General features: G+C 43.2%; 1 protein-coding gene and 1 long non-coding RNA gene across 7 annotated transcripts in view; one reads left to right on the forward strand and one right to left on the reverse strand.

Annotated features, from left to right (window-relative positions):
• The first annotated feature begins 449 nt into the window (after positions 1–449).
• The window catches only part of Hdac8 (histone deacetylase 8), a 218,255-nt gene continuing 194,553 nt past the window's right edge, over positions 450–24,151 (forward strand). For 2 of the 6 annotated variants that reach the window (XM_048417771.3, XM_048417773.3), the window contains exons 1-4: positions 451–900; positions 1,432–1,484; positions 5,709–5,839; positions 7,366–7,507. In XM_048417771.3, coding sequence (XP_048273728.1) covers positions 676–900; positions 1,432–1,484; positions 5,709–5,839; positions 7,366–7,507 — 551 coding nt within the window. In that variant the 5' untranslated portion in view covers positions 451–675. Of the gene's footprint in view, positions 901–1,431; positions 1,485–5,708; positions 5,840–7,365; positions 7,512–9,789; positions 11,037–24,151 lie in introns of those variants that run through there. The other 4 variants (XM_048417775.3, XM_048417774.3, XM_085684504.2 and 1 more) reach the window with 4 other exon arrangements.
• On the reverse strand, positions 3,631–8,874 carry LOC146889140 (uncharacterized). Its single transcript, XR_015000258.2, has 3 exons — positions 8,761–8,874; positions 8,196–8,285; positions 3,631–3,943 (listed from the first exon to the last, which is right to left on the reverse strand). It is a non-coding gene; the product is annotated as an uncharacterized LOC146889140 (long non-coding RNA).

Below are 24,151 nucleotides of genomic sequence, written 5' to 3' on the forward strand. Positions count from 1 at the left end.
TGGTTAGATTCCACCTTACAATTTTCACAATCTCAGCCAGTTTCAGAAAGGTGATAGCTAATTTGTCAGAGTAGATTACTGGTGAAATTGTTAGCTCTTAACGAATAGTGAGGAAAAGTAGAAATAAAGTTGCAGCACGAAATTTGCTGTGTGAATTTTCCAAACCACTCGGTGCGTTAATCCCACAGCCCCTCAAAGCCTGTTTTTAATATAGTCAGTTGATGTAGCTGGGTGGTGGTGGGTCTTATGTGATTATTAAAAATGTATTTAAACCTCTATTTAAACATTTAAATGGCGCTATTTACAGACTGAAAACTTAAAAGAGTTGAGGCTCCTTTTTAGCGCCAAAACTTGAAATCGGAACTTTTAGTGTTCAGCTGTGACTCTTCCGTTACCTTACTCCCTTAAAACTACATCTCCCAGCATGCTCTGAAGCTGGTCTGACCTCATTTCAAATGGCCCCGTAGGGCAACAAGGCTGGTTAGTTTTGACCGTGCTGCTTGTGCCATGAAAAAATCGATCCCAATTGGCAGCCATTTGGGCTTTTATATCTGTCAAGCTCTTTTTTTGAACTGTGGTCATTAAATGAAGGGATCTGGTCTGGGAGGGCCCATCCATTCCTTCAGCTGGGCGAGGGACCAGGCAAACTGTCTCCGGCAATCTAAATAAGAGGGAATGTTGAACAGGGAACACCGCTGGGGCCGAACAGAGGAGCAGGAACCGGAGCCCAGGCTGAGTCCGCAAACTGTCGGATCCAGACTTTGGCTCGGGGACGGTTGGAAGTGGGAGATGGAGATGCCAGAGGAACCCGCCAATAGTGGGCATTCGCTGCCCCCGGTTTATATTTATAGTCCCGAGTATGTCAGCATTTGTGACTCTCTCGTCAAGATCCCCAAACGGGTAAGGGGTCTGGATGAAAGACCATCGTTTGGGGGGGATGGGAGTGGGAGGGTGTGAAAGGGAGTACGTTAGGAAACCAGGCAAACTAGACTGGGGGATACCTTAAACAAAAATTTAACTAGCCGTTTCAGGTACACCAAGCTGAGGCAAAAGGAAGTGGTTTGTTACCTTTGGGGAGCACAACGGGGCATCCGAGGCGTGGGTGAGGGCGGGAGGGCTGAAGGCGGGTGAGGGAAAGAAACGGTGAAGAGGTGAGTGGAGTTTCTAATAGGATGGCTTCATTGAAGTCCTTGACCACAAGCTGTTGGAGGACAGTATGCCATCACTTGTGTTAAATATGCTGGGTAGCTTCCGTCTTGGCGATTTAAATACTTTGTATCGTTTTGTCTTAAGTTTATCCCAACTGACAAAGTAACAAGAGAGAAGAAATAAAGTAGTTAGTTCTTCATGCAGGATGTTGTTAATGGAATTTCAGTAAATTGAGCCTTGAAGAGACTGTTTTGCCTTTCTTTTTTCATGCTGATATTTCAGGCCAGTATGGTCCACTCTCTGATCGAAGCATATGCCCTGCACAAACAAATGAGGTAAGTATGTTGACCTTTCTGAACATTGTCACTCACGAAGCCTCAATAAATACCTGATCTCGTAGTGGGACTAGCCAGGGAGAAATGGGCCTTTAAAAAAAGCTTTTGTGGGAATGTTCATGATATGTCTGTAACTCAGGAAAAGCGTTTGAAGAATTGAGAACACTTGGGGAAGGCACACAAGCAGTCAGGATCCACTAGAAGGGACTTGACTGCTAGATAAGCACCTGCCAGATGCTAAGATCTTTTTGATGCGGGTGGGGAGCGGTTAAGCAGGGAAGTGTTCAGTTTGTTTTATGTTTGCTTTGGGTTTTGTTTTATTTGTTTTCTAAAGCTGGATTTGAGGGTGTGGGCCCAACTTGAGACTTCTAGATACACTACCCCACTATCATTGCCAGACTTTACCCCAAGCAATTTGTTGAAAACAAGCCAGAACTTAAAAGCTAGCTACATGCTTCTAAAAAACAAACCAAAACCAAGCTTTCTGTTGATTTCCCATTCTGTGTTTAATATCATAAATGCAACTCTTATGGACGTGACACATGCAAATCAGGTTTTCTCATGACTGGGTGAGTGACTATATCATCTAATGCTTCATTTCCCTCCCAGAAAGTAATGTAATATGTTTTTAGATTTTATCCTTAGTATTATTAGTCATTTTAATATGTACGATCATTGTGTGGTTTTTCAAGACAGGGTTTTTCTATGTAACAGTCCTAGCTCTCCTGGAAGTCGATTTGTAGACCAGGCTGGCCTCGAACTCACAGAGATCCACCTGCCTCTGCCTCCCAAGGGCTGGAGCTAAAGGCATGCACCACCACCTCCCTACAGTGTGTACATTCTTTAGGAATGTTTTGCTGATGCTTTGAGACAAGGTCTATGTTGTAGCTCTGTCTGGCTAGGGACTGTTACATTCACTAGGCTGACCTTGAACCTATTTAAGATCCACCTGCCTCTGTCAAAAGGTGTGCATCACCACATCTGGCTAGGAATGTTTTTCTCCCATTGCTTAACTCCTGTGTTTGTCAAGATAATGATTTGCCTTTCCTTAAAGGATTTTCATACTTTTCTAAGCTAGGTGGTGCTGGAGGGACATTACCAATTCTATGTCAGGCTTTGTGACTTAGCCAGAATCTGTCTCAAAATTTTTAAAGAGATTTGGGATATTGTTCAGTATGTAGAACACTTGTCTAGCATACCTGAGGCCTAGATTCCCTCCCACACACAATCAACATTTAAAAATATTTTATTGCAAACAAGATGTTAAAGCAAGACTCATTAGCTTGCTGGTCAGGAGAGGCTGTCAATATTTTTTAGTTTTAGGATTCAGGGAAATAAATAATAAATGTAAGAGAAAACATTTGTAGAGGCTGGGAAACATAATCCAATATGATTGTGATTGTGAAAAAAATTGAAACTGACCCTCTACATAGTCTAGACTCTCCTGAAACTAGCTCTGTGTGAACTCCCAGAGATCTGCCTGCCTCTGCTTCCTGAGTGCTAGGATTAAAGGCATGTGCCATTACACCAGGCTTCTTGATATTTTTATTTTAAACATTTTTATTATCATTGCATTTATTTATTTTGATGAAGTGTTAAGTGCATGAGGGAGTGGTCAACCAAGTGCAAATGCGGAGGTCAGAAAACAACTTGGCGGGAGTTGATTTTCTCTTCCACCGTGTGGGTCCTGGGATTGAACTCAGGTCATCAGACTTGGTAGCAAGTGCTTGCACCTGCTGAGCCATCTTGCTGGCCCTGAGATTTTTATTTTAATGGACAGCTTTTTCACCTCTCATGGTATAGATGAGTACTTAAAAAGCAAGAATCCTTGATTTTGACTCTAACTTTTAAAGTTGAACGACAGGATTTCAAACACCTTGGTTATACTAGTTGCCTAAATACCCTACCTGTGTTAGTTCACGATAACCTCATGGCTCTACTCCCATTTGAAAAATATACATGGCTGGAGTGGCGCTCCTTCAATTTAAGTGGGCAATCATCATGTTAAGATTGATATTAAGCCGGCAGTAGTGGTGCACACCTTTAAAGCTAACACTCTGTGAGTTCTAGGCCAGCCTTATCTACCGAAAGAGTTCCAGGACAGCTTACACAGAGAAACCCTATCTTGAAAAATCTTTGTGTGTGTGTGTGTGTGTGTGTGTGTGTGTGTGTTCTTGTTAGAATAGAAATTGTGGTTCATTGGGCCTAGATTCAGACTTGAGCTTTGATTTCCTAAGAAAGAAACACCATGCTGCTAGTGTGTTCACTACCTACCCATTCATTGGCAATGGTTAGAGAACTTAACTGCAGCAGAATCCAGAAGTGAAGATGGAGACACAGCAGGTTCGAGGCCAAAATCCCCGTGTCACTTGCTTCCTTTATTCTCTCCTTTCTTCCTTTTCTCGCTCACTGTGGGGAGCAGGTTGAGAGGTTCTAGCCGCTTGCTCCTTCTGTCCTTCCTTGGGAGACAGATGGAAGAGAACAAATAATAGAAACTTTATGTTTGAGGACACTGGAAAGATGAAGCAGAAAGTAAGTGCACTTGCTATGCAAACACTAGAACCCAAGTTCAAATCCTCAGAATCTACAGGAAAAGCTGGGTTGTGTCACACATCCATGTAGCCCCAGTGTCTTGGCAGGGATACACAAGAGTCAGAAAAATTGCTGGGGCCTTGCTGATCACCAGTCTAACTCCAGGTTCAGATTCAGTGAGAGAGACTGTCTCAAGGGAATGGGGGTGAGAGTTACAGAGCAGGATGTGTGGCATCCTTTGCTGGCCTCTGTGCATGTACGGGCTTGCAAAATCCCATGCATTTGTGCCCATACAAATAAACACTTTGTGTCCACCATAAATAAACACTTTTTACATTTAACTTCTCATTTTTTTTGAGACAGTATCTTATAAAGCCCAGTCCAGTGTAGAACTTGTTGTGTAGCCTAGGCTAGCCTCACACTCATGATTCTCCTGCCTCTCAAGTGCTATGATTACAGCCATATGCCACCATATCTAACATATTACCATTTTCTGCAGCTTTTGGCATCAACCATAAGGCCTTGCCCATGTCAGGAAGATGTTGTATAACTGCTCTACATCCCCAGTCCAGTTTCCCGCCTTTTAATTCTAATATTAATGCTAGTTGTCCATGAAGTTTTGTATATGTTATTTCATCTCCACATAAGTCCACCCATTTTACAGATGAGAAAGCTGAGGTATAGAAGAATCAACTTACCTGAAGTTAACAGAACTAGTAAGTAAGGAGTTAGGAAAGGAATTCAGTTCTCTGGCTTCAAATTCTGCTTGATAACCCAGCTGCATATTCAAATAAAGACACAGAGGGATGCGGTGGGGGAGGGGCAAGGCTCAGCACCAAAACTAAAGCAAGTGACTACACTGAAAGAATTGCCTGGTCCAAGCAGAAATGGATTCAAATAGCTTTGCTTTCTCATGAGATGTAATTTACAGAGTAAAGTTTATATTTCAGCCATATATATATTTATGATTACTTATTTTATGTGTATGAGTGCTTGGCTTGCGTGTGTGTGTGTGCATGCATGTGTGCCTGGTACCTAGGGAGGTCAGATCTCTAACTGGAGTTCTACGTGGTTATAAGTCACCATGTGGGAGATGGAAACTCAACCCCAGTCCTCTGCCAAAGCCAAAGCAACAGATTCTTTTAACCCCTGAGCCATCTCTTCCACTCCAGAGCTCTTTTAATTTTTAAAAAATGGTATGTATTTCTTTAGGGGGATGTATGTACCACAGAACACACATGGAGGTCAGAAGGCAACTTGCCAGGGCAGTTGGTTCTCTCCTCCACAATGTGGGTCCCAGGGATTAAACTCAGGTTGGCAGGCTTAATGGCAGATGCCTTTACCCCCTGAGCCATCCTGCTGGCCCCGGGTTAATGAGTTCTATGTGGCTAAACCAGGGACGTTGATTATCTGTTTGAGTTAAATATGGTTTTTCAGTTATGGTCTCCTACCTTAAAACCCAAAAGGAAAAAAAATCTGTCCTCTTGTCTCTTATTAGTGGGAGCAATATCATAGATGGAGGAAGTAAGGGCCGGACAGTGCAGTGCAGCGACAGAGTGTGTTTATGACTTCGGCTCACTGGAACCAGAAGCTGGGAGTTGTCTTTTTTGTTCAGACTGTTGGCTGCTGTTTCCAGCGCCTTGCATACTCTGGGTCTCACGCACTTCTCTATGTCCACGCTGTTCTTATTAGGATAGTGAAGCCCAAAGTGGCCTCCATGGAGGATATGGCCACCTTCCACACTGATGCCTATCTGCAACATCTCCAGAAGGTCAGCCAAGAAGGTGATGAGGACCATCCAGACTCCATAGAATACGGACTAGGTAAGGGTCTCTTGGGCAACAATGGGACCCCAGCTTGCAGATTATCGTACTTAATTTGTCTCTCTGTGTTTATGTAGAAGGATATGTGTATGTGCAGTACTGTGCTTGTGTCTGCTGGTACACACGTGGAACCAAAGGTCAACACTGGGCGTCTTTTGCTTTGTTTGAGACAGGGTTTCTCTGTGTAGCCCTGACTGTCCTGGACCTCGCTCTGTAGACCAGCCTGGGCTCGAACTCACAGAAATCTGCCTGCCTCTGCCCCTGAGTGCTGGGATTAAAGGCATACGCCACCACCGTCTAGTTCTGGGTGTCTTCTTTAATCACTCCGTACCTTATATTTTGAGTCTCCCACTGAACTTGAACTTCACCGTTTTGACCAGGTTGTACAGTCAGTGGTTTCCAAGCATCTAGTTGTCTCCACCCCTCCAGTGCTGGGGTTACACATTCATGCCTCGTGTGCCAGCTTTCACATGGGTGCTAGGAATCTGAACTCAGGCCCTCATCCTTGTGTGTCAGGCATTTTACTGACTGAACTACTTCCATACCCCTTAATACTTTATGTTTCTTTTCTTTTTTATCTTTATTTTAAATTTTATGTGTGTGCCTGTGTGCCTGACTGTGTGTATGTGTACCACATGCATACAGTGACAGTGGAGGTCATAAGAGGCCTTAGATCCCTTGGAACTGAAGTTATAGATATTTGGGAGCTGCCATGTGGATTCTGAGAATTGAACCCAGGTCCCCTGGAAGAACAAAAAATGCTCTTAACTTCTAGCCACCTCTGTGGCCCGATACTTTTAAGTTAAGAAATAATATAACTGATGCATGTGTACACATGTGTATTTGTGTGTGTGTGTCTGTCTGTCTGGGCCAGTGTGTGTTATTGAGGGTGGAACCAGGTCCTGGAATATGCTAAGCAGGCTCTCTGCCTTAGCTACATCTCAAGCCCCAACTGTTCATTTTAATCCCTCAGGCTGGTCATATGTGAACACTCTATGAGTTGAACACACCAGAATGATGAGCCTGATGGAGGAGAATCCGTTCAGTGTTGAGATTCTAATGGCGGCACTTGGGTCTGCTCTGGCTGTTTATATGCCAGTTCAGCTATCCTGTGATCATATATTTTAAGTATGAATGGGGCCCAACACGTTTGTAGGTGACAGCAGCATACTGCGATGTCAAAGGCACCGCTCTTCTAGAGAAACTGTGTGGCTTAAAGAAAGATACTAGATTGGCTATCAAAAGACCCGGTCCCAGGCCTGGCTCTGTGTGACCACTGGCAAAATACATCACCTCTCAGGCCTTGATAGACTGCTGGTGGGATATGAGAAGTTCATCTTGAAGGCTTTACCTTTCTATCTCTAACCTTTGAAAGCCTTCCCTGTCCAACATTGGAGATGCTTATCTGTCCCCCTTGGAGCTGATTTGAGCCCAGAAGCTTCTTTAGGCTGTGTTATTGTCACAGCTTAACCTAGTCTTCCTTCCCCAGATCTTCTTTAACAGACTTTTCTGGGTTCTGCCCCCAGGTTATGACTGCCCAGCCACAGAAGGAATATTTGACTATGCAGCTGCTGTGGGAGGAGCTACAATCACAGCTGCCCAGTGCCTGATTGACGGGAAGTGTAAAATAGCGATAAACTGGTCTGGAGGGTGGCATCACGCAAAGAAGTAAGGAAATGCCTTTCTGCTCTCTTACTCTTTCCTTGGTCAATCTCTCAGTTAGATACACTGTACACTTGTTACATTGACACTTAAGGGAACCACGAATGTGTCTAGCATTTTATAAGGTGTTCTGAAAAGATACAAATAAGATAAATGACCTAATACAGTGGAAAGCACTCAATTGAAAGTCAAGGCATCTGGGCTGTATGCCTAGTTTTCCTGCAAACTTGCCCAGACCTCCGTAGACCCGTTTCTTCATCAGTGAAGGAACAGGGAAAAGGAAATAGCTAGACAACCTACGTATTCCTTGGAAATTCCCTGTCTCAGGGACCTGGCTCTAGGAACAGAAACAGAATTAGAATAGTTAGAAGATAATATAAATTATGATACTAAGGAAATATGTGTAGTATATAAGATAAATAGATTGGCAGTCAGGAGAAATTAATCATGGAGGTCTTGGGAGAGGTGCATGTCAGAGCGATTACTTGACAAAAGTAAGAAACAGGTGTTTGAATAAGTAGCTAATTGATGAGAATAGACATAGAACAAAAGGCTTCAAAATAATCAAGGAGCCTTATACAACCATGTCTAAGGAAAGTGACAAGAACGACAAGGTCTTCTTCCACATCTGCCATCTCATTTGCTCTGTTAGTAGTACTTAATACTTGCAAGGGAAGAGGAATTTTGAACTTACCAGTATGCCATCTGGGTAGAAGAAAGCAGCTGTCCTAGTAACTGACAGTGTATCACTCACAAATCGGGTGCAGCCAACCATGACCTTGGTCTTCAATAAAAAGAAACCAGCATTTGATTCCTTCAGACTGAAAGGCACCACAATTGTAGCGTGTGCAAATTTGCATAATAGTATGCAATGCTATTCTTTTCCAAATGGACAGATTTCTTGGCCAAAGAAGTCCTTGTAAAACTAAATAACTACAATTTACTACCTAGAGAATAGAAAACTGATGTCTTAGTAATGATTTCACATGGTCTTAAACAAAGAGAACAGCCCGCTTTTGTTAGCTTTTTTTTTAAGTTCAAAATTAAAACAGGATCTTTTCTTACTAAAGCCAAAGAATAAAGAAGAGCAAGATTTTCTACATCCACGACTTCTCTGTCCTTTGGGCACAGGGAGTAAGGGAGCCCTGTGGCTTCACGGAGCATGCTTGCTCTGGCAAGTGCGCTGTCATTTCCCGTTTCCTTTTGCTGCAGAAGACCTGCTAGGAGTTGGGGCACTTTCACACCTTGCCACTTCTTACCGCTGTGTTTCTGCCAAAGGCTGTACTTCTAGTGGAGTCAGTCGTGGCTGCAGGTGTGAAGGTACTCGCGTGTCATTAACTGCTGAAGACAGCTTTCTGCTGATCCTGTCTGGAAACAGACAGACTGTAGTACATGTAAATTGGTTTCTGGGGATTAACTTAAGTCAGGTTCAAATTCCAAGGTGTTCTTGACACCCCTAGAAGCTCTCTGAACTGGGGCTACAGGCTTATTAGTTTAGAACCTATTGTTGTTACTAGGAAATTTGGGGGAGCCCAACCTGGAGTGTCACATGTTACTGGGCAAATTGGGGTTTCCTCTTGAGTTTTAGTCCCACTAATTAAAGAATTTAAGAATAGACTCAGGCTAGGCATAGTGGCACATGCTTTAATCCCTGTGCTCGGGAGACAGGCAGGCAGGCCTCTTAGTTCTCCTGCTAGGGTTGGTTAGTGAGATTCCGTCTTTAAAAAAGAAAGACTCTGTAGAAAGCACAAGGACAATGACAATTTAATTAGTCTTTAAAAGAAAACCCTTAGGGCAGGAAAGCTGTAAATCTTGGTAGCTGCCAGGGAGAAGGAAAAAAGAAAGAGAGAAAAATCATGCCTTTTGTAAACCACCACATAGAAGAAATCAGGGCTTAGGAGTCAGGGTTAGGAATAACTTCAGAGAAAAAGAGTGAGAAAGCCTAGAGTATCAGGAGAAGCATGTCTAGACTATGGCCAGCATCTGTGTGTGTGTGTGTGTGTGTGTGTGTGTGTGTGTGTGTGTGTGTGTGTGTGTGTGTACGCGCGCGGGATAGGGGGTAGAAAAAGGAACAGTTATACTTTTCTAGGTAATTCAGAAAAGCAAGCAGGCTTAACCCAAGGAAGGCTCCAGGAGCAACCACACCCAAGTGGGGTGGGGAGGTGGGATTTCTGGGATGGAAAAGGAAAAGTACATCTTCTCATTAAGGGTGTAAATTGTTCCTCCCATTTGTTCAGCATGCCTTTAGGTGGGCTCTTGGCCTTACTTAATTACCTCTTTCGTTTTAGTACCTTGGACTGTTAAGTCTCGTCCCAGAGCCAGAACTTCTGGTTTCTTATCTCCACCAGATATCCCAACAGTCTCTGCTCTGAAGATGAAACCCTGACATCATTTAGGAGATAGGCTGAAATTAAGGACTGGGTAGAGGCAATATTTCCATCCTGAAAATTCAGAGCTCCAGTTCCAGAGCTGTCTGCCAGAAGCCCTGGAGTTCTGCTCACACCCGCATGGAAGCAAGGGCACTCACTGGGAGGAGATAAGAAAGCAGAGCTCCCTGCCAGCATCTGGGCATTCCTGGAACTGCTGCTCTAGGGTCCCTGCCCTAAGCTGCCCGGCAGGTTTCCTCGTGCTCTTCTCTCCATTGTAGTCACACTGTTTAAATGTCCCATATACTCGCAGCACAGAGTCCGAGATCCCAGTCCTTCCTTAGACCAGCGTTGATTAAACCGTATGTGACAAGCTCATGGTTTTCCTCTTTAGTAACGGGAGGTAGGGAAATGGAAGCAAAGTCTATCCCTCCCCCTCCCCCACACCTGACTGAAAAAAAATCTTTGATTTGAAACTATTCAGGTGCTGACGGGGTTCTGTTGTAACTGGCTTCTTGAAAACTTTCCCAGTGTTGAAAGTGGGAAATATGTTCATACAATATTCTTAGAAGTCTGTTCTCAGGAAATAACCCGATCCTGCTGTCGAGAAATTGATATCTTGGGGGTGATACAACAAATCACCGCATTTGAAAGTTAAATAAGGGTGATTTTAGAAACTCCTGCAAAAAGACTAGTGCTACTAAATATTCAGTGTACAAAGCCAGAATAATGAAAACACTGGCATAAGATAGCATGTCCCTCTAAGAGGCCAAGTCTAAGTTTAATGGGTTGTAAAAGATGCCTTTGGAAAGCCCAGGTTAGCTGCCTGGTTAGGCTGAGCTGCCGCTAAACTACTTTTTCCTGTTTCTCATTTTCCCTCATTGTCGACCTAGGGCAGCTGTCCAAGTCCAGTGAGTCAGTTGGTACACAAGATCCAGGCCCTTCAGCCACAGGGTAGAGCACACAGCAGCAGTAACTCGGGGGACGAGAGGGGCTCCAGGCATTTTCACTACTTGCCATGTGTTTTCTCCCCTCAGTCCCTGTCACGTCTCCGCCATTCCCCCAGAAACTCCTTATTCAGTAGCTCAGGATACTATGTCATTATCAATTATCTGGGCTTCTTCCAGATGTACATATGAAAATGAATAAAATGATTTTTCTCTGGTTAATCAATTATTATGCTAACTCGTAGCCTGACCACGACACTAGAAGGGATGGGAGAGGGGCCTTATTCCTTGCTCAACACAGACAGCTGAACAGACTGTCGCTGGGACTGACGCCTTACAGACTACTGCCCTCTTCCTTAAATATCTGCAATCCCAGCTTTCTGTGTGAAAGACTCATCTACTGACGGTATCCTGGGAATTTAATAGAATTCTTTGGTTTCAGAACTTGTTTTTCCTCCATACTTTGCTGTGAGTCAAGTGCCACCTGCTGGCAGTCAACTGTTATGGCATTTTCTCTCCTCTGAGTAGCCCTGGCTGTCTGGAACTCATTCTGTAGACCTCAAACTTGGAGATCCACCTGCCTCTACACCAGTGTCTCAAGTGCTGTGCTTAAAGGCACCTGCCGCCCAGTGACATATATTTATTTATTTATTTGTTTGTTTATTGCCTCAAGCTCTCTTTTTAGGCGAGAATGACCTTAAACTACTGATCCCCAGGCCTCTACCTCAAGTGCTGGTGTTATAGCTTGTCTGGTTTCTGCAGTAAGGAGGGTCAAACCCAGGGCTTCCTGCATGCTATGCAAGCACTCTACCGACTGAGCTCTAAAAGTTTCCTTGCCGGGAATTGAACCTAGCACCTCATGCATGTCAGGCAAGGGCTCTACCACCGAGATACATTCCTGACCTGATATTTCATCTTTATATGCCTGAAGTCTGTATGTCCATTTAAGGTGCTCAGTCTTGTCTAAACACAGTTTAGTATTTTACCTGTGCATTTGATGATGTACTTTACTTTGTTTTCAAAGAGGCATTTCTACTGGAATCTCTTTACTAGTTCATAAATCTGTACTGATATTTTCCCTCACCTAATGACCACTTTCAAATTATAGTCTGTAAAGTATGCCTCCGTACATTTTTTTTCAAAGATCATTTTAAGGGCTATTCTTCACTTTTTCTGTCTCCTCGCAATCTTATGTGGACATAGTTTCTTCAGGATCTGGAGCACAGAGAAGCTTTAAGAACTTTGAGATTGTGTTCTGTTTTGAATAAAGCCTGAACAGGGTAGGAATTAGAGCAGTATGGAGATCACAGGTGGGAAGCTAACGTTGCACAGGGGTCTAAGGAGGTAGGTGCGCAGGTAAAAAGCCTGCTGTGCAAGCATGAGAACCGGAGTTCCGATCCACAGGTCTCAGTGAAATGCTGGCCAACTATGGTGACTTCCAATAATCCCAGCACTAAAGAGGCTGAGATACAGGATTGCATTCCCAGGGCAAGCTGGCTAGCTTAGACTAGCCAGAATCGATGAGCTCTGCGTTTGAGAAACCTTGCCTCAAAAAATGAAGATAGAGAGTGTTCGAAGCCGTGCGGGGAAGCTGTTTCCACTTTCACCTTGTGCTCATGAGCAATGCTTAATCATATGTGGAAGAATGAAGAATGTTAAGACAAAAGGTTCACTTGTCCTTGATGTAGGACAGGAGTTTTAATGTGGATCAGTGATAAACATACTTAGCTTGCTGGTATGACACAAATGATTCTTTCCTTTTGTTTTTTGAGATGGAATCCCACTGTATAGCCAAAGCTGCCCTAAAACTTATGGTCCTCCTGCGTCAGCCTCCTGAGAGCCAAGATTATAAATTAACAATGCTTGGAGCAATAATTTCTTGATCTACTTTGCATTGGAGAAAGTGATAAAAACAAAAGGATGCATAGTAAGGATAGAAAGGGCTGCTCATTGGACCGTGCTGTGACAGCTGTGGCACTTCCATGCTCAGCTCCTGTCGTAAACTAAAATAGGTGGCAGTTGGACTGAAGAGTTAAATATAAAAAAGCAAGTTACAAAACTATGATGAATGAATATCAAGCTTCTAACAAGGACTAAGTTTCTAAGTTTAGTATGTAATAGGAAGTATTTTCAAGGGAAAAGATCAAAATTTTATAATTTAAAATTTAAAAACCAATGAAATAGAAATGTTTTTTAAGCCACAGTAAAAATAAAAGATAAACACAAACGGACAAGGTCCATGTTGCCTAAATATGACAAAGTGTGATAGGCTGTGTCATTTAAGGCACACACGCATTGCGATGTAGAAGCAGAGACATGGAAAAGAGCACCGACAATTTACAGAAGAGTTTGAGTGCAATCAGAAGATGTGAGAAGATGTTCATTACTAACAAAAAATGCAAATTAAAACAAGTTGATGCTGGGGACATAGGTCAGTGGTAGAGCATAGAAGCGCAATGCCCTGCCTTCTGTCCCCAGGACTACAGACAAACAAACCCAATGCAGAAAGCCACTTTAAACCTGTATTTAAAAATGTAAAAAAAAAATCGAGCATCTAGCAAGACAAAATAAAGGAATGGTGAATTTACTCGTGAAATATTATGTATGCTATGCTTTTTTGCTTTGTTTCTCTGTGTGTGCTCTTTCCTAAGGACTGGACCCGAGGCCTCCTGTGTGCGTCACACGTGCTCTACCGCTGAGCTACATCTATCCCAGGCCCTTGTGCTATTATTTTTAATGGCGGTTATGAAAATGATAGGGTATTTCAAAAATGATTATATATATTTTAAAAACAGTATTTAAAATTGTATGTATATTGTAATTAGCTCATTGCACACACGAGGAAAACAGTGGGAATGAGTTCACTGATCATCTTACAATGGCAGAGGTACTCCTGAGTTTTGTTGGTTTTGACACATCATCTCCGTTTGTGGCCCTGGCTGGCACAGGACTAACTCTGAAACCCAGGCTAGCTTCAATTTGGCAGAATTCCTCTTGCTTCTGCTTTTCGAGCATTACAACTGCAGGCATGCACCAGGACGCCTAGCTCATGATTTAAATGTGTGTGTGTTTCTCTAGTTTACAAAGTTTCGTAGCTATAACTGTTGTGAAAGCTGAGATTTACCAAAATAAAAAGAGGCAGAAGTACAGTTGATATAACAAGGAGTTAAACTCGTTATTCTAATTAGTTTAACACTAGTACTCTTATAAATAGACAAAAAGACACAAATATACAACAAGTGGTAGAACAAAGAATACTTAGCACCACATAGAGAGACTGAAATATGTATTTTTCCTTCCTGCCAAATTTCAGATGACTCTTGATAATCTATTCTAAAAATAGATATTCTAAAATAGATAATCCAAAATACGGTATTTTGTGTATGACAGTGATACTTTCTCACTTATTTAAACCACCCCAAGTCAATAGTAAGGCTAGCTAAACATTCAACAATAGCAGAATGGTCAGGTAGCATTCTCTCTGGAATATTATGTAACCATTAAAAATGCTGGTTAGAGCTGGGTGTGGTGGCAATTCCAGTACAGGGTAGATGGATCTCTGTTAGTTTGAGGCTAGCCTAGTCTACATAATGAGTTCTAGAACAACCAGAATGACATAGGGAGACCCTGTCTCAAAAAAGCAGAAAAAAATGGTGGGTTGATGACTGCATAAGTAGGGGAAAAAATGCCTTTCATATAATGTCAGTTTTGTTTTTAAAGGGCAAATAATTATAGCATACATTCATTTAGATTAGACTCATAAAAATTTTGTACATCTGGAAAAATCTTAAACTATAACAAAATAGCTGACTTCGCAAATATAATATGGGTATATATTTTATATGTATATGTATGAGATCAATTTTTCCTTTTAATTTTTTTTATTTTATTGATTTTTATTGAGCACTATATTTTCTCTGCTCCCCTCCCTACCTCTCCCCTCCCCTTTAACCCTCTCCCAAGGTCCCCATGCTCCCAATTTACTCAGGAAATCTTGTCTTTTTCTACTTCCCATGTAGATTAGATCTATGTATGTCTCTGTTAAGGTCCTCATTGTTGTCTAGGTTCTCTGGGATTGTGATTTGTAGGCTGGTTTTCTTTGTTTTATGTTTAAAAACCACTTATGAGTGAGTACATATGATATTTGTCTTTCTGAGTCTGGGGTACCTCACTCAAAATGATGTTTTCTAGCTCCATCCATTTGTGGGCAAAATTCAAGATGTCATTATTTTTTTCTGCTGTGTAGTACTCCATTGTGTAAATGAATGAGGTCAGTTTTGAAACCAATACAAAATACAAGGTTTCAAACCACTTTAAAATTTGTGTGCATATACATTTATCCCCATATCTTCTTCTGTCTCCTCTCTTTTCCCCCGATATACAACATTATTTTTATGAATGGGAAGCAGTGCTAATGTGGTGTAGTGAGAGTGTGTGCTTGTAATCAGGTACAAGGTGGTATGTAAGGAGAAAGGAGTCAGTTTCTTTCTCATTTGGTAGGGAAGGAAATTGCCAAGCAGAAGGATCGATGGCAGCATAGCAGCAGTATGGTGCCGCTGGAGAGCCACAGTAGTGAAACGGCCAGAGGATGAGGCCAAGTCAGGACATCACTAAGTGTTGCGATTCATGCTAAGGAGTAGGGCTTTTTTTCCTGGTGTTGGTGAGGACTTACTGAGGAATTTTGGTATATTTCTGTATGCTACTGAGTCAGGGGCAGAAGATACGATTGCAGTCATTCATTTAGCAAACAGTAAGCTGTTGCTGTATGTCATATGCTAAGGAAACAAGCATATAGGAGGTTCTTATTTTTCAGATGAGATTAGACAAGTGGTCACCTAGTGAAGCCATTTTAAAGGGGTACTAACGTGACATGGCAGTGCATACCTGTCCTCCCAGAATTTTGGAGACAGAGGCAAGAGGATTGCGAGTTTGAGACCAGCTTGAGCTACATAGTGAGACTGTGGCTGTAAAAAGGGGGAGGTGGGTGTGGAAAGCTGGCTCAACAGAGCACTTGCTGTTCTTGCACAGGACGCGGGTTCAGTTGCTAGCACCCACGTGGTGGCTCAAAACTGTCCATAATTCCAGTTATAAGGGATATGGTGTCCTTTTCCGACCTTCACTGGAATCAGGCACACATATACACATGCAAGAAAAACACCCTCACACATAAAATGGACACAAACAGTTTTTAAAAGGAGGGGTGTTTAGAGTGCTCACCGAGGAGCAGAGCCTGTTTAGGGTGCGAGGGTGAGTAAGGAGAAATCACCATTAGTTTGGTTTCCTTGTTTCGTACTACCGAGTGCTGGATAAAACTATGCACTAGTTCCCCAGTAAACAAACAACATGTCGAGGATTGGTGGATTTTGTTTAAGGTCTATTTTTTTTTAAGCAAAATTGCATGGTATTTCAAGGTGATGCATTGAACCCTATGAGATTCTTGCAGCATGGTTATTAAGAGCTGATTTGGGCCAGGATATTCAAGGATTTCACTTGTTTTCCTGCAAGCTTCTCCTTAATCTTCTTAGTATTCAAAACAGCCTCTTCCGAACTACATTTAAAAATCATGATCCTTATTTATTTTCTTCTTTTTCAATTGTGAATTAGCTTACCATATTGATGTTTTCAATTTTGTGTGCTCACTTCCTGATATCCTGCATTTTATACAAGATTTATAGCTTTACTTGGTGATAAATTGGTGTTGAGTTGCTAGGTGATGGTTTTGATGACCTAGGAGACTGGGAATGAACAGCTGGAGGGGCTGGGTGTTCGTGCACAGCTAAGAGGGTTGCTTGGGTTGAAGCTGATAGTAAGTGGTCAGTGCACTAGCAAACACATAGCTTTTGCATTCTTAAAGAATCCCGAAACCTTGCAAATGCTAGGGCTAAGATAATAGCTGCTCAGAAATGAGAACTCCCTGTATCAGCAAAAGACTAGTCCAGCATTTTTAATACTGATGGCGGTAACTCATTAATGGAACAGTATAACTTAGTGGACTGCAGCACTGGTATACATTATCGTACCTAGGATATCTATGATATATGAAATCTACACATGAGAATTGCAGGAAACTTGTTTTGGGTGAGAATCTGGTGAGGTTGTGAGTACTAAGAATGCAAAATGTTATGGCACTGTGGAATTGACTGTGAGCTCTGAAGTAAGACCTGGATGCACATCCAGGCTCTACCCCTTAGATAAGGTATGTGCAACCATGGGGTTGTTTCGGGGAGTGAGTGCAGAAGCAGAGATGGAAAAGTCATAGGGACTGCCGGGTCTGTCCTTAAGCCTGGAAGCGTGGGCTCCTGCAGACAGGTGGAGAGAGAGAGAGAGAGAGAGAGAGAGAGAGAGAGAGAGAGAGAGAGAGAGGAGAGAGAGAGAGAGTTTATATGCCAAACTAAATAGGTTGGATTTTGTCAACTTATTGGTCCTTTCTTTAGTGGTTCCTAACTGTCTTTGTCCTTGAACACCTCAGAAAATCTAATGAAAGCTGTTTCTTTGTCCCTTGAAAATATAAACAACACAAATTTTCCTTATAGTTTCAAAAGATTTCCTAAACCCTGTTCTGAATGCCGGAACCCCCACTTCAACATTGAAGAGTCACCGAAAGAAATTTAGCCAAGAGTTTCATCTCTTTCAGACTTGTAGCTTAGAAATACAACTCTAACTGTAGTTGGTCGACAAATTCAGGGGAGAGAGGCTATGACTCGGGAAACCTGCTAGGCCTTCAGTGATAATCTGCCTCAGAGTAGATGAAAGCAATAGTGATTAGCATAGAAGAGGAAATACAGTCAAGAGTTATCTACTAGTAGAACAGCTAGGAATGTGACCAGTTAGGTATAAATGACATAGAAGAGGTGGGTGGCATGGACTTTGTATGTAGATGACTCTTCTGTTGAGGTCCATGAGGATTAATGTGCTTATATTTTATTGATAGTATCCGTTAGAGAATTGGTAATAGGACACAGCCCTGGGCCTTCTTTATCTTTAGTATGCATACAGAATATTTTAGGAGCTTGTTAAAATGCAAACTCTGGTTCAAGAGGTCTGGGACAAAGTCTAGGAATCTCCATTGACCGAAACCCTCAGTGAAGCTGCCCACCACTGGCCTATAGACCATACTAATAACAGCAAGAGACTGGAGCTAAGGACAAGCATCTTTAGTGAAACGATAGGCTTGGACTTAATAGCATCATAGGTGGTTATTAAAACTATGGAAATAAACCACATCTCCTGGAAAGACTGCATAAAATAGAGGAAATAAAAACAAATATTGAGCCTTTTGGAATGGCAGTTATTAAAGGAAATGTGGAAACTAAGGTTTATCTCAGTGTAGAGCGCATAGTTACCATGTGTGAGGCTTTGGACTCCATCCCCAGAAGACATGCACATGGTGCGGGGCATAAAAGACTATGGTGGGATTTTGAGAAGGGATGGTCAGCTGGGCATGGTGGCACACACCTTGAATCCCAGCACTCAGGAGGCAGAGGCAGGTGGATCTCTGTGAATTTAAGGCCAGCCTGGTCTACAGAGGGAGTTTCAAGACAGGCTGGACAACAAAAAGAAACTCTGTCTTGCGGGGGGGGGGGGGTGATCAAAGAGCTAGGAAGTCTCAAGAATGACTTTCATCCCAGAAACCAACAGTGCAAATGAGCTGCAAACAGACACATTAGAATAGCCCTGTTTGACCCTGTTTTGCATACATTCACCACATGGGTAATGGTGTCCCAGAGGAGCAAAAATTCATTACTGAAGGTGAAATAACTTTAGTGTTATAGTAATTTATAGTCCTCCAGAGGACTCAGTACATAAACAGATGTACAGTGTATCTATGATATTAAAATTTCATGGCAGGAGGAGGTGATTAAGGAAAGCTGTCTTAAAGGAATCCTGACGTGGGAGCCAGGCACAGTAATGAGAAAATGGTTGAGAAGCAGTACTGTAGAGAAGATCTGTAAGGGGGTAGATGAAGCTTCAGAGGGTGAAAAGGACTAACGAGGTAGGGGAAGGGTACGTCAGGAAGCCTCAACAGCATTTGCAGAGGCAGAACAGCATAAAATAAGACGTGAAATCAACATCAACTAAAATGTGAAGCCGCACCCAAAAAGGCAGGGAGGCCTCAGGTCCAGCTTAGAGCTCAGTATTGCTGGAGGTGGGCGGGCTATAGTGTAAAATGGACAGTGACAGAAGATGAGGTAGGTTTCATGGATAACAGAATCACACAGTTAAACAGTGCTAATTTTGCCAGGGAGAGTCACCCCTGGTGACGCAAACCAGTAATCTCATCTATTTGGGAAGCCAAGGCAGGAAGTCTGCTAGTTCAAGGCCTGCCTGGGCTGTCGTCATAGATGAGTGTGGCAGGAATGTGGGGGTTACCTATCAGCAAGGGGAGAGGCCTGCCAGGCTGCCTGCTTCCGTGTGAAATGACTCACTTTTCTATTTCATTTGCCCATGAACCTCTTTGAGTCATCAGATTCTTCTGAGGCCAGTCTATTAGGAAGTCATTTTGTTCCATCCAGATTTTCTTAAAATGGAGCTCACCCTACTGCTGTAAACAATGCTAGATGATTATTAGAGCCTGCCACAGGACAGTGACTCAACTTCCTCAATTTGTCTAGATGACATTGGGATGGTCCCTTTAGCTGGTCCTCATCCCTTCACCTGCCTGGTATGTCTGTCTCCATTTGGTTCTAAATCTCAGCTCCCAACATCTCCCTTCATCCTGTTCTGACAGCGCACATAAGACCCACATCTTCAGCTCAGCTACACTTTTCTCCAGCTCTCAGTTCTGTCTTCTTCCCTCTCACTGCATGACATTGCAGCCTTCCACCTGGCCACATAGAGCATCTTTGCCTCCTCCCTTGTAGGAAAAAGAGATCATTGTCCAGGCGATTGTTCTGGATGTTGTTGTTTCCCGCCTGTTCCACCAGGGGGCAGTGAATGATAGAGACAGACGGCTTTGTCGTGTGAGGCCTGGCAAGCTATACAGGACTGTGCAGAGTCAGGCTTCTAGCTTGTACTTACTATCTAGTTAAGGTCAGTCTGCAAGAGTTGGAGTCCCGGGAGCCCCCATCTTTTTATACATCAGATGGAGTGACTCAAAGTGACTGTACTAGAGACCCAGTTCCCCGAAAAGCTCTGTACATAGCAGAACGTGTTACTGTGGCAGCCAAACGTTCTCCTTCACCCACCTGTCCTCAGCTCAGCCTTACCAACATGTAGATAACTACATGAAAAGGAGACCTGGATCCCAAGGCAGCCACATCATCTCACCACCAAGGCAGATACCTCATTTCATCCGTGGGTCCTTGTCTCTTGCTGCTCAGACCTTTCCCACGCTGGCACCTACAAAACAAGCACAGTACAAGGGGAATCAGTGGGCAGCCCAAACTGTTCTGTTGATACATATCAACTGATCAGGGGCCAGTTTCTCCATAACAAAACTGTCACCTGGCCACTAGAGCAGTAACCAACTAAGCATAACCAACTAAGTCCCTATGGCACTCTCCCTATCCTCCAATGGATGAGGTATGTTCCTGTAGTCCCTGTAAAGCTGGGACAGACACTATCATAGTGGATCCAAGTTCCATTAGTTCTGAACACAGCACCTAGGAATTCCTAGACATCCTGAGCCTTAGTAATTCTTAGATCCATGAATTACTACCTCTCTGGGCCTCCACGTCCTCATAAATTATAGGTAGTAATAATATCCACTTCATGGGATTATAAGGATTAAATGCGATAATCACATTAAAGAACATATTAAAGATCATGGTATTTAATAAGTGTTGGTTAACAAGTCATTTATCGTACCCACACTGGATTCTACCCTGGCATCTCAGGCAACCTCTCAGACAAAGCCCTTGGTCCAGTAGCTCTAACTGCTTGCGCAGCTGAGACCAGGCCTGGAACACTGGCCTTTCCCTTTCTGATTATACCACTTTGGGCTGAAATTCGACTATTGTACTACCCATATCAGAGTTTTATTTCAGGGTATGGCTCCCAGCAACCCTCTACCCTCCTACTCCATGCCTACTATTGCAGAGTCCCCTTTTTAACCAGCCTCTCACTCTGCTACAGTCCAGCTCACACCTTTGAAGCAAATAAAGAAACTGACAGCAGTGATGATTTAGAAGCCTTGATGTTCAAGATTTGCCAGCAAAGGCGCTCGCTCTCTGAGCTTCATATCAAGGCATTCTATAAAACCAAAGTCTGATCAGTACCTTGAAGCAGGTTTTATCAGATCCTCTATCACTTCACCTTGGCCTTGAGCTGCTTTCTGAAAAAAAGGGGGGGGGTGATCTTTCTGTTGATATAATCCTGTCAGTATAATTACTATCCAGAAAATCCTTTCCATGATCTGGAACCTTCTAATCAATTCCTAAGTTTATGTTCTTCACAGACCTTACCTAGATCAGGAACGGTAATGAACAGAAAGTACCCGTACGGCACTCCCGCCTCCCTGCAGCAGATGAGATGCTGAGCCCCTTGTCAAGTAGGTGTGATTCCCTTGGCAGTGTTTTTATAAATTCGCCTAATGTGATGCTAGGCTCTCTGGGCTAGGTGCTAATGCAATGATTACAGCGGCACTTTTCCCAGGCTCATTCTGCAGAAATGAACATAGCGCCTCCCTCCAAACTACATTTTTATGTGTGTGCCAGAGTTTGCATGAGCTGAATGTGAACCTCTGTGAAATGAAGTTTCCTAGGTGACTGAAAACGGCAGCAGCTCTATGGTCCCTCTGCATCTTTATCACCCCAGTATCCATCCTCTTAAGATAAAGGTATTTAGTTCTCAAGCATGCATGCGTACACACACACACAAGACCTTCCAGTAACTTAAGGTCTCCATTGACATCTGCTCAACTTTGGGCTGTGTGGTGGTTTGAATAAAAATGAGCCCCATAGGCTCATATGTTTGAATGCTTAGTAGAGCTATTTATGAAAGATTAAAAGGTGTGGCCTTGTTGGAAGAGATGGGTCACTGGGGGCAGGTTTTGAGATTTCAAAAGCCCGTGACATTCTTCATTTTTGTCTCATGCTTGTATATCAGATATAAGCTCTCAGTCTCTGCTTCAATACCATGCCTGCTTACTGCCATGCTCCCTAACATGATGGTCATAGACTAACCTTCTAGAACTGTATGCCCGCATTAAATGCTTTATAAGTTGCCTCGGTAATGGTATCTTACCATGGCAATTGAAAAGTAGTCAAGACAGCCTGCAGTCACTGTCATCAGTTTGCAGGGGTAGGGGCACTGTCCCCTCTTCGAAGGATAAGGGTATTTTGATTCCTGTCCTTGTACCAATTCTTTAGGAGCTGGACCCAACCAAGGTCTATTGCCCCAAGTAATAACCCGAGCTCTTAGTAATCAAGGCCACTTGGAAGATAGGGAGGTGCTTCCTTAAAGGAAAAGAGGCAGCCTGTTAATAGGAGCTCAAACCATTACATTCTGGAGCAGCCATGGCATACTTGGAGACTAGATTATCAGGAAGCAATGGAACTGATTGCAGCCCAACATTGTAGTCATTCACCTCTAGCAATAGCGTAGACAGCAGGCAGATGGTATAGTACACAAAGATTCAAGTCCATCGTGGCACAACCCAAAGGTTTATGTTCCTAGATGCACCATGCCCAACCATGGTTCCTCTTCCAACAGGCCCGCATAGCCTATTCACACTTTGCATATAAACTGATGAAGTATCAGCATCCTAAAGTGAATATTCTCAAATCAGACCTTCTAGGGCTGTAGCATAAACACATTCATTGGAACCAGTTTCTTTCTGGGTTATTTTGAGGGTCAATACTATTTGAGAACTCTGGGTCCAAAGGATCTTTTATCTGCCTTGTATCTGCCCTAACCTCTTGCATGCCTCGGTTATCCTTCCAGCGGAAATAAAGCAGACTTAGGGTAGCCTCCAGGCCCTTGGGACGTTGTTAGAATGAACTTCATTGAAGATTTTCCTCTCCTCCCACACCTATAACTTCTTTAAACTACTGGTGGACCCCTCTTACTGTTCGCCCAGAACAAACTAGGTGCTGCTACCTTCTTCCCCTGAGAGTCCCTTCCCTTTCACCAGTACCAGAGCACTGCTCTGTAGTCGCAGCTGGATGAGTCAGCAGGCACACAACGATCAGACTCCAGAATTCATCCCTAACCACTCCCTCCAGCACACTTCCCCAGCATACTTCCTTCATGCCTGCTCTAAGCATCAGTAACCCAGGGTTTGTTAAGTTCCTAGACAACTCGTGTGCAGTCCCCAAGGACACGTTCAGTTGGTCTTTACCAACAAGGCATAAGGCTTAAGCACAGGGGACTCTGAAGCCAAACTGTCTAGGTTTAAATTCCAGCACTGTCACCTCCTACATTGACCCTGAACAGCTTAGAAATTCTTTCCTGTTTCCTCACATCTAAACGGTGATGATAATAGTACCTATCTCATGAAGCCGTTGTATTATAAGGAATATCAACCATAGACTATAAAGAACAGCAGCTCCTGATACACACTAATCCAAAAGAGAGTGTGTGCTGTTACACTGTATATGAATTCTGCCGACTGGAGTCTCTAGCTCTGTGATGCCAAATAGATTGCCTTTCAGCACAGATCCACTTCCCCAAGCCCAAACTTGAAGGACTCTTGCCCAGAAATCTTTGAAATAAATTTTAGCCATCTACCCACTGCCCCCCTACAGCATAACAACTCCTTCACCTCTGTGCCCTTCCTCCTTCATGGTCAGTCCTGTCAGCTCTCACTATCCCATGGTGGAGTTCAGCTACATTGTACTCTGCAGTGTGCTCCGATAGAACTAAAATCTGAGAGAGAGCAGTTTCTTTATTTTTCCTATCCATTTGTTTGTTTATTTTAGTATGATATTGAGGGAACAGTTGTATCATCACGGAGAGCCAGATTTCTAGCAGGTTCACAATTGGCTTACTGCCTGATTGACTGGCAAAGCTGTTGACCAAGAAAGGTTGGTGGAACCGGAAGACACTGTTCTGATAATTCTGTTATAGCTATGCTCACCCCAATCAACTTTAGCACTCTCTCAAGTGTGAGTCTGGTAGTCACTTTATTTAAGGCCCAAGTACCAGGACTGGGAGTGAATTATACTCTTACTTGGGCCCTGCCCCTTCCTCCACCCCTACTTCCTGACCCTGGAAAAACTGAACTCCTCTATCCATTCCTACTGATGAAGGCAAAAAGATCACAGTGTTCTGCCCAGTGGCCAGCTCAGGGGTCACAAGAGCAGGAACAAGGATAGCAACGACAGATGTGAAGAGGAAAGAGAGTGCTGGAGAGCGGTCTTGTAGGCATCGCCAGCAGAACTCAGTGACGGAGCCAG

This window comes from Myodes glareolus, chromosome X (assembly GCF_982192425.1).
Source record: "Myodes glareolus chromosome X, mMyoGla1.1, whole genome shotgun sequence".
In the NCBI taxonomy this organism is placed as follows: domain Eukaryota; kingdom Metazoa; phylum Chordata; class Mammalia; order Rodentia; family Cricetidae; genus Myodes; species Myodes glareolus.